Genomic DNA, 13,933 nt, shown 5'->3' with positions numbered 1-13,933 from the left:
GACCCTGTACAGGGTTTCCGAGGCTGTAAATCTTTACGGGAGCAGAAAACCTCATCTTTCTCCTTCGGAACAGCTGGTAGTTTCGAACTGCCGACCTTGAGGTTAGCAGCCCAATTAGTAACCCCTATGTTACCAAGACTCTTGATTACATACTGTGTGTGGCGATGTGGGTTAATGCGCCACACTGCAAAGCCGTTTGAACTGCAAGGTCAGCGGTTCAAGCTCACCAGTTGCTCCTTGGAAACCCTATATAGGGTCGCTATGGGTTGGAATCGATTTGATGGCACTTGACAACAAATGAGTTTCAGAAATGGTCATGCTCACCAGTAGTGTTCACCAGTATTGTAGGGGCTTTAAAAAGTTCATGGGAAAATTTAATTCATAAATAATAGAGCTTTTCCATGAATTTTTTAAAGTCACCTCATATCTGTGTGCATGTGTATAACCAGTCTCACTAACTATATCCTTGCTGCATTCAGATGATTTTTGTTTTCGTAATCCTTGTTAATTTGATAGGCAAAACACAATAAAGAAATCGGGTTTGTTTTATTGATGCCTTGTAAGGTGAACATATTTTTTCCATGGCTATGGAGACCTACGGCAGTTTTTTGTTTGTTCTGAGTAGGGAGCAGTAGACAATGGAGGTGATGCTAGATGCTGATAGTGAGATTCAGGATCTAGAATGCAGCCAAGTGGAGGAGGCAGAGTTTGGGAAGGAGTTTTGCTGCAGGGGCTAGTGAGAACTGGTTGCAGCTGGATACACAACATTGGTATAAATAGATATGGGGGGCAAAGGGCTCTCACAAGTGAGAACTTGTCCCATAGTCTCTTAGAAGAGACAGTTCTAATTGCTGCTTAATTGTTTTCAGTGAAGTGTTATGAACTTAACACTTCTTCACCCACATTCCCCTTAGGTAAGCTTCTTTGGGGGTGCTGGTTGGATGGAGTATCTGCAACTCCCCAAACAGTCCAATTTCACTTGTTTAGAGGCTGGAAGGGGAATCGATCTGTGAAAATGTCTAGGGAACTAAGGCCTAGGACATGGTAACAACCATAGACCAGGCTCTCTTCTGAACCTTTTACATGTATTAATAATCACTAGATAAACCATCAGCCTTTTGAGATCAAAAGGGCAACATTTTCTAAGAGGCAAAGTTTCAGAAGGTAGGAAAGGATGAATGGAAACTGAAAATGAAGGGAGGAAGCAGACTGCTATTACATTGTGAGATTGCAATCAAGGCATGAAACACAATGTGTATGGATTGTTGAATGGAAAACTGATTTGCTCTATTAACTTTCACCTAAATCACAATAAATAAGTTTAAAAGAAGGAAAGGAAAAACAATCACTAGATAACTTTGGCACTCATTTTATAGACAAAATGGGAGCACAGAGAAGTAACTGACCAACTTCAGTCAGATTGTAAATGAAAAAGCCTCCCTTCGAACCCAGGCAAATACTTAACCACCAAATACAGAAATAAATGTAGAGATGGGAGCCAGAATTGCAGGACACACACTACCTGCCTACATTTGTCTAGAAGACAACAGATAACCTAGGCCGGAAATGCTGGGCCACCACTTCGGCTCAAAGAGAATCCAGTGATAATAGCTATCTTTTATGGGGCACTTTTGTATCACGCGGGAGAAAGATGAGGCTTTCTGCTCCCGTAAAGATTTACAGCCTCGGAAACCCTGTGTACAGGGTCGCTATGGGTCGGAACCGACTCGACGGCACTTAATTTAACAACAACAATCTTTGTATCAAGACCGGTACAAAGGGATTTTATGTTGAATCCTCACAGTAACCCTGTAGAGTGAGGTACTGTCATCATTCCGTCACTGTTTTACTGATGATGTTAACTGACACACGGAGACTTCACGAACTTGCTGAAAACCACCTGCTCTGCCAAGCCAACAGTGGCGCGGTGTCTGGCCACCAGGCGCCGGGAAGAGGAAAAATGCCGGGGGCGGGGCGGGGCCGGCCTGAGGGAGTGGGCGGGGCTCGACGCCTCAACAACCCACTGGGGCGGGTGGAATTTTTGTGGGGTCGCACCTGTTAAGTGACTCCAGCACCGTCCAGCTACGCGACTTTGTCCCCATATCTAGAGTGTTGAGTAGTCTAGGCAAGTTCGGGGTCCCGCTCCTGAGTAGCACGTGGTTTGACCGCCTCTGGTGGGGGCTGGGGGCCTGGACTCAGGGGTTTTCCGAGGCCATTCCAGGCTTCGAGGTCTCCGAGGATCCGCCTCCTGCTAGCTGGCAATTTTGAAAGGCTGTCTTACTTCCCCGTCAGTGCCAAAGCAGGGGACCTTGCAGCGTCTTGGCGGGGGCCTGGACCCATACCCCTTTCCCTCTGTCGTGACCCAGGCTTCCAGGCTCTGCAGATCCTCGTGGGGAGCCACTCAGTGCCCCTTGGGGCTTGGGTAGCATGGCCTCAGGTGAGTGAGCTTATGTTGGGAGGAACAGATAAGTTAGTGGCCAGGATGGCAGGAGGTTGGGGGCGGGGGTGTCTCTGCACATCTTATAGGACCTATGGAAACTAATGGGCTCCTTCCGGGGAAGGTTTAGGGAAGGAGCGCCTGTGTGTAAACACAGGGAGAGAGAAGTCAAAAGAAACTGGGATCTCCTTCCGAGACCCCCGGAAAAGCTCCCTGTTTGCCTTCCTGGAGGGTAGCTTCTGCCAGACAGTGGAATTTTCCCAAGACTGGCCCCTCCTTACCAGGCTGACATTCTCCGTTCCACCCGCCCCCTCCTCCTGAGCTAGGCTTCTCGTGGAGCTGGGGGTCAGATAGAGAATTAAAAAGGGAGCTCTGCCCCCAGAGGGGGCTAGGTTTTTAAGAGGGGTGCCCCAGTATGCCTGCCCTGGGAAAAACGCGTTCTTAGCTTGGAGGCATGACTGGATTCCTGTGTATTACTTTTATTCCCTTGAGCTGCTGGGCCACCAGCTTGGACTTTGGCTTTTTTGCTCCGGAGCCCTGGCCAGGGGTGAGAGGTCCTGAGGCGGTTGGTTGGTAGGGAGCTGGGGGTTGGCCTTTCCCCATCTTGCTTTCTTGGCCCCACCCCGCAAGTCCCGCCACTTTCAGTCGCGTCACTCCAGGAACTGAAGAGGGAAGGGGAGGGGTACGGAGGAATAAGGGGCGGGATGGAGGCCCCACTCCCTAGGGTTGCCTAGACAACATCAGAAATCAAGGCCAGGGCCTCTTCCGCCCGCCGGGCCTCTGCTTCCTGCATCAGTCACTCCCGCTGGGGGCGGGGCGGAGGAAGGGGTTGGAAGTGGCGGAGCGAGGCCCCAGCTTGAGCCGCTCAGACTCCCCCCACATTGTTGCCGCGGCTCCAGCTATGGCATCCTATCCATCTGGCCCCGGCAAGCCAAAGGCTAAGTATCCCTTTAAGAAGCGGGCCAGCTTGCAAGCCACCGCCGCAGTGCCAGGTGAGTTTGTGCAAATCGGCGGCCGGCACTCTGCCCACCATCTCTAGCTCACACCACTGGTACTCTCAGAGCAGGGTTCCCTTCACTGCATCCTCCATGCAGAGATGCCCCCCTCGATCCCAGGGACCTCGTGGAAGGTCGTGTGAATAGGATGGTGGGGTGGGTTGTGACAGGTTTGTGTGTGGGCGTGTGTGTGCAGCAAGAAGTGTGTGTGCACATGTGTGGATGTGCTGAGACCGTTTGCATGTGGAGTGTATGTGAATGGAGTGGGGGTGTGTAGGGACCAGCTGCCTTGCAGGCTGCCCACTGCTGAATGGTGGCTGTGCCTTCCCAGGCTAACTCGGGCTCCTTCTGCAGCTGGCTGTTCTAAGACCCCAGATCCAGAACTTCCTGGCTGGGGGAGGGGTGTCTGACATAAGGGCACACTTGCTGGTGAGCATCCTGGAGCTGGGGAGTTCAGTTGTATGGCTGTCTGGTTTGCCTCATTCCTGGTCTGGGTAGGATGTGATTCCGTGAGTCAGGCCCATTGGAAGTTCAGGCGGGGGCTGCTGCCTTGCTGTGTGCGCTCTTGCACCCTTTGGTTCTGGGAGGCATCTCTGCACCATTTGGAGCAGGCAATGCAGTGCAGCTGTGCCCAACTCCATGAGGGCTCAGCTGCCTGGGTCAATGCCTGCCATTCAGTGTTCCAGACCCTGGTACTTACAACCTGTCCACACTTTGGAGACCAGGTCAGGCTGACCTCTCCTCCCCTAGCAGCTGTCTGTACCTATAGCTTGAGTATTGCCCCCGTGTCTTGTGTATGCCATTGAAGATGCTTGGCTTGAGGACTATACTGCCCTGAGGGTCAGTGTTCTCTGTGCCCAGGTCTGTGTTATCCAAAGGGTGTGTCCCCTGGGGCTAGGTCTGTACCCTTTGCTGAACCAGAGATCTTGGGTTGTCAAATGGTGAGTGCATCTGATACTCTTCAGCACAGCCTTGCCTAGGAGGTATTCTTGGCAGTGAGTGAGGGGCTCCTGGTCAATGGGGGAGACAGGGCGGCTAGAATCTTGGGGTTGGTGGGAGTGACTGGGGAGGAGCTGTGCATGGACTGACTCTTCCTGGGGTGTATGTGTGTGAAGCTGTGGCTGGACCCTCCAGCCTAGGATTAGGGAGATAGGACCAGCAGGTAGCTGACTCTTCTAGCCCTTAACCCCACAGAGTGTGGGGGTTACTCCCACTGAACTCTGGCATCCCGGTCCTGTGCCATGGCAAGTGTGGGATGGCTCTGGCTCTGAAAACCTGTTCTTGACACCCCCATGATAGATGTGGGACCCCAGACCACCCCACTGGGAGATGAGGTTGAGATTAGGTCCTTTGGATCCCATCCTGCTGACCCAACACAGACCAGCCTTGAGGTCAGTGGTTTGCTTTCCCTAGAGAGATTTGTAAGGTACCTGGGGTAATATATGGGGAGATGGTGTATAGCAGCAGGATTTTTAGGCAAGCAAGGACTGGAGGCTCTGCCTGACACCCTGGGGGCAGGACAAGGGCTCATCCTCCTCCTCCTTCAAGAGATAATGTTATTCCCATCTTCTCCCCTGTTAAGTTCTCTTTACTGTCCACTGCTCAGCTGCCTGGCTCAGTACTGACTGCACTCCCCACCCCCTTAGGGGGTGGGGCTACATGTGGCATTGCCTCTATGATCTGTAGGTCTGGGATGTTTGAGGGTCTCAAGGGTCTGCTATTGAAGGCCCTAGCCTTGGCACCCACCCTGAAGTTTTAAGAACACTTGCACAGCCGTCCTTTTTTGGAGCCTGACGCAGCTGTGGCCAGGCAGAATGGGAACCTCTTATTACCCGGCGTTCATAGAGAAGCACTTGAAGCGTCTTGAAGCAGAGACTTGTTCTCTAGTGGGAATAGTCAGACTCGAGTCTTTCAGTACTCTCCAAACTCAGCTGGGTAATTTGTCCTGCTTTGACGGTATGCTTGGGACAGGTGTTAGAGGTCTAGGGGGCCAAAACTCTGGGCAGTGGAAAAACCTTCTTGACTGACTGTTACCCCACCAGGCTACTATCCCAGCTGCCAAATCTTCCCAGAGGAAGCCCCAAATCTCCCCAGAGAGAGCACCTAGGCAGGGCCCAGAGGGCAGTGATGGGCATCCGGACCCCTGAGCAGAGAGGGTAGTAGCCTAAGATTATTGGGTGTAGAGACAAGACGGCTGGTTTCCCTTTCTTGTTTTTTCTCCTCTCCTGTTCTTTGGCCTGTAGAGGGTCACTATGAACCTATTCAACATCACTTAACAATAACAACATCCTTTGGCCAGACAGGCCCTGCCCATTTTCCTTTTTCCTAGGGCAGTGGATTTTAAGGAGGCTTGGCCCCTCCCTACCAGCTTGCCCTGTTCATATCAGCCTACCCTGCTCCTCCCCCTTGGGGGGCCCTGCATTTTGCTAGGCCCTAGCACTGTAGAGGTTAAGGCCCTAATCAGCTCTGGGTTTCTTACCTCCCAACTCTGATGTTCCTTCTCTCATTTCTGGGCACCCCTGAACTCCCCCAGCCCCCTGCTCTTTGCCGTCATCCCAGGGTCTCCCCTGCCTGCAGCTGCACTTGGTACAGCCCGTGCCGGCCCCTGAGTTGTCCTGGGGGACTGGCTGCAGCTTCACACGGTAAGCAGGCAGGCAGGGGGCACAGGGCTGCTGACTGGAGCCACCTGAACTCTTTAGGTAGAACCCTGGCAGGGATGGGGGCGGGATGGGGGGACTAGGTCCTGGGTCTGGGGCAGGCGCCTCCCTCTTCCCTTTGTGCATCGGTGGGACCAGATTCTGGAGTACTGGGAAGTAGGCATGGAGACTGAGCTGCATTGCTTGGGCAGAGCCCCCAATCCCTCCTTAAGCTAAGGTGGGGGTGGGGGGAGGGTGCTGGAGGAGAACACCCCAGAGCTGGGTAGGAGAGTGACATTGGGTGTGAATTAGAGCAAGCCAGGGAGGGTTCCTCAGGGTGGGCTGGTCGCTCAGGAAGTCCCTACAGAGGAGCAGCACCAAGGCCCTTGGCACCAGCTTCCTGGTGGTAGCGAAGGCATTTTTCTGCCCCTCATAAAAGAGAGACCCCTGGCTTCCAGTTTCTTTTTCTAGGAGCCTCCAGCCCAGATCCTGGGGCCTCTTAGTGGCACAGCCTGTTTGTGGCAGCTTCCTTTGGAGGGGCAGCCAACAGTGGGAGGGGCGGGCTACGTTTTGGCAGCCCTGGGGTCCTTGGGGAGAGGGCAGGCCTCTTGGGAAGAGGTAGTGCTCCAGCTGCCAAACAGGTCCTCACTCTTGCTCCCTGAGAGCAGTCCCCAGGTCAGAGCTGAGTCTGTAGGTCAGGGATGTCGGTGGGCACCCCACCCCTCTGGCTGGAGGGTCTGATCCTGGCCTGCCTGCTCTGTATCTGTGGCTGAGGATCCCTGGTGTGACCATCTGACCCTTAGGGCATCTGCTGTGTGTGTATGTGCTCTGGAATGTGCCTGCCTGTGAGAGGCACTTACGTGGAAGTTCTCATGGCCCTCGGGAGTGGGACCTAGTCCACAGTCAGGTTCTCATTCCTGGAGTGAAGGAGCTTGCTTGTCACAGGGCCAGTCTCAGGATCCCACCCCGAGCCTGGGGTGAATGAGGGGCTGTGGGAGCTACGAGTAGGCTCACTCCTCAGACTCTCTGAGCCCTTCATTCCAGGGCAGGTAGGGACTCAGGGCCTCCAGGGGTACCTAGGCCAGTGCCCAGACTCCGGCCCTAAACCCACTTGGCATCACTTTCCCCACAGAGGCCAGGGCTGGGCTGGGGGCTCCTCCTCTGCAGTCCGCCCGCTCCCTACCAGGACCTGCCCCCTGCCTCAAGCACTTTCCGCTAGACCTTCGCACATCTATGGATGGCAAATGCAAGGAGATTGCGGAGGTAACGCCTGGCAATGCACCTCATTGCTAGCCCCCCTTGTTCCTACATCACTGTCCTCCATTTTACCCTCGGCTGCTCTCTAACACATAACACCCCTGCCCCGCCACTCCCAGGCTCCTCCAGCCCTGCTGCCCTTCTCCTTCCAGGCACTGCAGGCCCCCCTTCCTCATGAGGAGCTATCCTCTCTCCCTGCTGACCCCCCACAGGAGCTGTTCAGTCGCTCACTGGCTGAGAGTGAGCTCCGCAGTGCCCCCTATGAGTTCCCCGAGGAGAGCCCCATTGAGCAGCTGGAAGAGCGAAGGCAGCGTCTGGAAAGGCAGATCAGCCAGGATGTCAAGTGAGCCTCCCCCGGCCCCCCCCCCCAGAGTGTGCAAGTGCCTTCTGGGCCTGTGGCTGGCTCAGGTGGTGGCTGCGCAGCCTTTTCTCTGCTCAGTGGCTTTCAGAGCCCCTTCTCTGCCTGATCTCCACCCAGGGCAGGCAGCACAGAGCAATGATCGGAAGCACAGGCTCGGGAGGCCTTTTGATTCTTTCTCCCAGCCAGTGTGGCCTGGAACATATTGCTTAACTTCTGGTCTGCTTCCTATTCTCTAGAATAGGGCCAGAACAGCACCCCAGCAGAGGGTTCTGAGCCTCAAAGGATCACATGGCCTGAGCAGGCACAGAGAACCTATGTGGGTCTGAGAGTAGGGGCTGGCTGTGATATCTGCCTGACCTTTCATCTCTCACCTCTAGGCTGGAGCCAGATATCCTGCTTCGGGCCAAGCAAGATTTCCTGAAGACAGACAGTGACACAGACCTCCAGTGAGGCGGACAGGGTGGGGCTGGGGAGGCTGAGCTGGGGTCTGCCTGCTGCAGGCTCCAAAGCCTCAATTGTTCACCTCCCTGTGCAGGCTCTACAAGGAGCAGAGTGAGGGCCAGGGCGACCGGGGTCTGCGGGAGAGAGATGGGCTCCTGGAGCGGGAATTTCAGCGGGTCAGCATCTCCGGGGAGGAGAAGTGTGGGGTGAGTGTGGGGCATGGGCATGGGTCCCTGTCTCCAGGGGGCTCACTCAGCTAGGTGACCTGGGGACAGGGGATTGGCCAGAGCAGGTATTTCTCTCAGAAAGCTAGAGGAGAAGAGGCCCTGTCTGGAGGCTATTGGAATGCACTGATACCAGGGTGGTTTGAGTGTGGCTGGAATCAGGGCCTGCAGCAGAACGGGAGAGTGTGGAATCTGAGGCCATGACCTGAGAGCACAGACTGAGCAGAGTGAACTGCTGTTCTTGTGTCTAGGTGCCGTTCACAGACCTGCTGGATGCAGCCAAGAGTGTGGTGCGGGCCCTCTTCATCCGTGAGAAGTACATGGCCCTGTCCCTACAGAGCTTCTGCCCTACCACCCGCCGCTACCTACAGCAACTGGCCGAGAAGCCTCTGGAGACCCGGACCTATGAGCAGGGCCCCGAGACCCCTGTGGCTGCTGGTGGGACCCCCATCCTTGCCCCATTCTAAGTCCCAGGGGCCCTGAACTTGGGGCCCAGAACCTCTGTCCTTCCTGTTGCTTCACCACTCGGCTTCACTAAGCCTCTTGGTGGTCCTGAGGGGTGGGGAGGTTGGATGTAGGGATAGGAGCTGCCCTTCTGGAGCATTTGGCATTGCTCATCCTCTTCAGGGCCTCTGGTGGGCTGTGGGGAAACACTTGGGCCTCATCCTCATGCTGCTTTGGTACTGTGGAGGAGGCTGAGTGAGCCCTGGCCCTGACGCCCCCTTCCCACCTCCAGACGCCCCGGTGCACCCCCCTGCACTAGAACAGCACCCGTATGAGCACTGCGAGCCAAGCACCATGCCTGGGGACCTGGGCTTCGGGCTGCGCATGGTGCGGGGCGTGGTGCACGTCTACACCAGCAGGGAACCTGAAGAGCAGTAAGAGGGCTATGTGCTGGGGGAGGCCGTGGGAGAGGCTGAGTTGGCTCAGCGAGGGGCCATGGCCTGGCTTGCATCTCCTCACCCAGCTTCCCCTACGTGCCAGTTGCTCAGAGCTGGAGCTGCCGTACCCTGAGCTGCAGGAGTTCGTGGCTGACGTCAATGTGCTGATGGCCCTGATTATCAATGGCCCCATGTGAGCTCCCACTCAACTCCTCTCCCAGCTCCTATTCCTTATCCCTGCTATCTATCACCAGTCTCTTGTCCCTTGCTAGTCTCTGAGCCCCACTGCACCCACCTACCCTGCTGGGCTCTGCTACCCAGGCCTGCCCAAGATACCTCTCGTTGGGCCCTAACTTGCTGGTGTTTCTTCCTCTGCCTAGAAAGTCATTTTGCTACCGCCGGCTGCAGTACCTGAGCTCCAAGTTCCAGATGCACGTGCTACTCAATGAGATGAAGGAGCTGGCCGCCCAGAAAAAGGTGCCCCACCGGGATTTCTACAACATCCGCAAGGTGGGCCCTCACCCTGTGACCTTCTGTGTCCCCAACCCTGTGCCTCCCCCTCAGAGACTGGGGCCTGGACCTTTCCAGCCTTGGGTGGACTTGTATGCCCTGCTCCACCCAGGTGGACACACACATCCACGCCTCATCCTGCATGAACCAGAAGCACCTGCTGCGCTTTATCAAGCGGGCGATGAAGCGGCACCTGGAGGAGATCGTGCACGTGGAGCAGGGCCGTGAGCAGACGCTTCGGGAGGTCTTCGAGAGCATGAACCTCACTGCCTACGACTTGAGTGTGGATACGCTCGATGTGCACGCGGTCTGTCCCTGTGCACAGGAGCCTGAGGGGCTGGGCCCAGTGCAGGGACCAGGTGACTGAGGCCTGCCCGTCTCCCCCAGGACAGGAACACCTTCCATCGCTTTGACAAGTTCAATGCCAAGTACAATCCTATTGGGGAGTCTGTCCTCCGAGAGATCTTCATCAAGACTGACAACAGAGTTTCTGGGAAGTACTTTGCTCACATCATCAAGGTAAGGAGGAGTGGCTGCCAGGGCCCACATCCTGGAGGAGCAGTGCTGGCCTCCCTGCCCAGCTGAGAGCATGGGGCGGGGGGAGCCTGGGTTGTCAGATGCCTGGAATCTTCAAAAAGACTTGTAAAAACACAACCAAAATGCCAGTATCATATTCAGTAGTCAATAATTTCACTTTTTTTTTCTTTTACCACATCAAAGATTCTGCTTCTAGATATGGTTGACGTCTGTCTCTTGCCCAACCTAAGAACACTGCCCTACTTACTGTGCTTACGTACTAATCACATGAGTTCCATCACATCTTTCACTATAGATTAGTAAACAAGTACAAGTAAGCTTGGTGCTTACATTACCTTTCGGATACATCTGCCCCTGAATATTCAACTAGAATACCAGATACCATATATCATCTCATTCAGCATGTGTTTAATTGTCTCCCTCCAAAATAATTTATTTTACATTTCTAACCATGGTGTCTAAAATGCCAAATCCCGACCCCACCTGTCACTTCTGATATTAACTTAACTCTGCTTTCAGTCTGACCTGCTTATAATCTAATGTTTGTTAATGTCTCGCTCTGTCCATGTACAAGCTTTGGGAGACCTGTTTTGTCTCTTTATCTTCTTCATTCATGCATCCCATTACATTATAAGCGGGATAGGGAAGAAAAAATAAAACACGAATGACTGCAGAAAGCTGCTGATACTTGAAATTTGCTTATGGGGACAGGAAGGTGTCTTGTGGTGTGTTTTTCTACTTTTATATGTGTTCTAAAATTGCTGTGATGAAAGTTGGACAAAAGCTACATGAAGAGGACGTCCTGAGCACCTGAGGTGGGCAGAGGCAGGTGGGGTGGGAAGCCAGGCATGACGGCTGCTCCCATGTATTTCCTAGGAGGTGATGTCAGACCTGGAGGAGAGCAAATACCAGAATGCTGAGCTGCGGTTGTCCATCTATGGGCGCTCACGGGACGAGTGGGACAAACTGGCGCGCTGGGCTGTGATGCACCGTGTGCACTCGCCCAATGTGCGCTGGCTTGTGCAGGTGCCCCGCCTCTTGTGAGTGTCCCTGGGGTGGGAGGGACATGGGGGGGGGGCGGAGAGTCCATGGGCCCCTGTCTCCCAGGTGGCCTCATAGGAAGGAGGCCTCCCTACCGCCCTCTCTTCCCAGCATGGTTCCAAAGTGGTTCTGTGACCTCAGGCCAGGCTCTGACCCTACTGACCTGCTAGGTGTCCTCCCAACTGCCCTGACTTGCACATTGCATGTGTGTTGTTGTGTATATCTCACCTGCAGTGATGTTTACCGAACCAAGGGCCAGCTGGCCAACTTCCAGGAGATGCTGGAGAACATCTTCATGCCGCTCTTCGAGGCCACAGTGCACCCTGCCAGCCATCCGGAGCTGCACCTCTTCCTGAAGCATGTGAGTGGGCAGCGCAGGGCTGGGGTGTGGGGTAACCGGTGGGTAAATCAGGGGCTTGACCACAGGACTCTGTGCCAGGTGGATGGTTTTGACAGCGTGGATGATGAGTCCAAGCCTGAGAACCACGTCTTCAATCTGGAGAGCCCCCTCCCTGAGGCCTGGGTGGAGGAGGATAACCCACCCTACTCCTATTACCTGTATTACACCTTCGCCAATATGGCCATGCTGAACCACTTGCGCAGGTGCCTGCTTCACGCTGTGCTCTTTATCTGCTCCCCTTAACGCCCTCTCACTCAGCAGACTTTGCTCTGGGCTGGCTTTGACCTGGGCTGGGGCCACCTGAGCTCTGACCCACCTATTGTTCCCACATCTGGACTGGATGGGTTCTTTCTGTGTGCCTGGAGCTCCATCCCTCACCACTTACTACCACTCACTACCCCTGGCCCCACACTGCTGCTGACTGGGAGGGCAGTGTGTCGTGGGTGTGGGGTGGGGTGGGGGTGGGCAGACCCAGTAGCCCCAGCTCAGGTGCTGACCAGTCTTTGTGCCCCCAGGCAGAGGGGTCTCCACACATTTGTGCTGAGGCCACATTGCGGGGAGGCAGGGCCCATCCACCACCTGGTGTCAGCCTTCATGCTGGCTGAGAACATCTCCCACGGGCTGCTGCTGCGCAAGGTCAGGGCCTTCACCCCCAACCCCTACCCAGTGACCTCCTCCCCACCCTGCTCCCAGCTTGGATTCCTCCTCCCAGTATAGCCTTGTGTACCACTCCCCACCCAGCCTCATGATTGGGTCCCAGCCTGGGTTCTGACTGTCACTGACCCTCTGTACATGAAGCCCAGCCTGGACTCCCCTGCCCAGCCCACTGCTATGGCCTGGACCTCTACCCTGAGCGTGTCCTTCCAGCCTGAAGGTCACCTCACAGGTCCTCCTGTGCTCTCTCACCCACCCAGGCCCCGGTCCTGCAGTACCTTTATTACCTGGCCCAGATTGGCATCGCCATGTCCCCGCTCAGCAACAATAGCCTATTCCTCAGCTACCACCGGAACCCCCTCCCTGAGTACCTATCCCGAGGTCTCATGGTCTCGCTGTCCACGGATGACCCTCTGCAGTTTCACTTCACCAAGGTCAGAACCGAGCAGGCAGTAAGGCCAGCAGATGTCCTGGGATGCATGGGACCCCCAGCACTGGGGTCTGGCAGGGTTGGTGCTGCCCCCTGCTGGTGAAGTGCCGCATATAGCAGAGGCCAGCTGGAGATGGCATGTCTGGAGGCATGTCTGGAGGGTGGGCAGAGCGGCTGGCAGGGCCTGGGTGAGCCTGCCTGAGGGACCCTGACTTGTGCAGGAGCCACTGATGGAAGAGTACAGCATTGCCACCCAGGTGTGGAAACTCAGCTCCTGTGACATGTGTGAGCTGGCCCGCAACAGTGTGCTCATGAGCGGCTTCTCCCACAAGGTACTGCATCTACTCCTGAGCTTACCTGCATCTTGATGTCCCTCTTTCCTCTGCATTTGGGAACGTTCCTGGGGTCTTGGCCCTGCCCCTAGGATGGCTCTGGGGTAAGACATGGTCCCTCAGAGCTGGCTGCAGCCCTGTCCCTTTTCCCAAACTTTGCAGGTGAAGAGCCACTGGCTGGGCCCCAATTACACCAAGGAGGGCCCTGAGGGCAACGACATCCGTCGCACCAACGTCCCGGACATCCGTGTGGGCTACCGCTATGAGACGCTGTGTCAGGAACTGGCTCTCATCACTCAGGCTGTCCAGAGCGAGATGTTGGAGACCATCCCGGAGGAGACGGGCTTCCCCCTAAGCCCAGGGCCTCAGTGAGCCTGGCCGGGCTGTGCCCACCAGCCTCTCAGCACCTTGACCACGTTCTGTTGTCAGACCCCTCCTGTCACGTCATGGTCTCTGCATGTCTTGGTTATTCTGTTACTGTCCTGTGCATGTCTGACCATGTAGCTGTCCCTCTGCCACTCTGAGAGTCATGCCAGGAACCCACTTCTCCACTGTCTTGGCTCAGGCAGCACCTGAGGACTGGCCCTGCTGGTGGCCTGGCCCAGCATCCTCTGAAGACTGGATGTCCTGAAGGCACCTCCGGTGTCCACAGGGGCCTGGCAAAGTTGTGGGGGCTGGCCCCTCTAGCTTTTGGGGTCCTGCCTGGGTAATTCTAAGCTTTGGCCAGGGCCTACATTTAGGCCAAGAGCTCAGTGGCAGCCCTGGACTACCTGGTCCTGAGAGGATGGATTTGGCCT

General features: G+C 55.4%; 2 protein-coding genes across 3 annotated transcripts in view; one reads left to right on the top strand and one right to left on the bottom strand.

Annotated features, from left to right (window-relative positions):
* The window catches only part of GNAT2 (guanine nucleotide binding protein (G protein), alpha transducing activity polypeptide 2), a 24,335-nt gene extending 21,016 nt beyond the window's left edge, over positions 1–3,319 (bottom strand). Inside the window, 3 exon segments of the mRNA XM_006878426.1 lie at positions 2,719–2,776; positions 2,915–3,099; positions 3,238–3,319. Of these exon segments, the coding sequence (XP_006878488.1) occupies positions 2,719–2,776; positions 2,915–3,099; positions 3,238–3,319 (325 nt within the window).
* Positions 3,069–13,573, top strand: AMPD2 (adenosine monophosphate deaminase 2). Of its 2 annotated transcripts, none has more exons than XM_006865951.1 (18): positions 3,069–3,429; positions 7,201–7,331; positions 7,538–7,668; positions 8,064–8,132; positions 8,222–8,333; positions 8,603–8,789; positions 9,088–9,229; positions 9,336–9,425; positions 9,613–9,742; positions 9,855–10,049; positions 10,130–10,261; positions 11,156–11,319; positions 11,555–11,681; positions 11,760–11,923; positions 12,236–12,356; positions 12,635–12,808; positions 13,026–13,136; positions 13,299–13,508. In XM_006865951.1, exons 1-18 carry the CDS (start codon positions 3,339–3,341, stop codon positions 13,506–13,508), a joined length of 2,481 nt encoding a protein of 826 aa, XP_006866013.1. In that variant the 5' UTR covers positions 3,069–3,338. The 2 variants fall into 2 exon arrangements, with proteins under 2 accessions (XP_006866013.1, XP_006866014.1); XM_006865952.1 differs by lacking the exon at positions 3,069–3,429 and adding an exon at positions 6,025–6,131 and having other exon boundaries at positions 13,299–13,573.
* Positions 13,574–13,933: the final 360 nt, after the last annotated feature.

Source organism: Chrysochloris asiatica, unplaced genomic scaffold, assembly GCF_000296735.1.
Source record: "Chrysochloris asiatica unplaced genomic scaffold, ChrAsi1.0 scaffold00085, whole genome shotgun sequence".
Taxonomy (NCBI): domain Eukaryota; kingdom Metazoa; phylum Chordata; class Mammalia; order Afrosoricida; family Chrysochloridae; genus Chrysochloris; species Chrysochloris asiatica.
Note: the sequence above shows the minus strand (reverse complement) of the source record. Positions and strands in the feature narration are given on the sequence as shown.

Excerpts from the sequence above, each read along its gene's own strand:
- AMPD2 (XM_006865951.1), top strand. The coding sequence starts at position 3,339 with ATGGCATCCTATCCATCTGGCCCCGGCAAGCCAAAGGCTAAGTATCCC. Across the intron at positions 8,133-8,221 it reads GACAGTGACACAGACCTCCA|GCTCTACAAGGAGCAGAGTG; the intron begins GTGAGGCGGACA and ends CTCCCTGTGCAG. Across the intron at positions 9,230-9,335 it reads AGCAGGGAACCTGAAGAGCA|TTGCTCAGAGCTGGAGCTGC; the intron begins GTAAGAGGGCTA and ends CCTACGTGCCAG.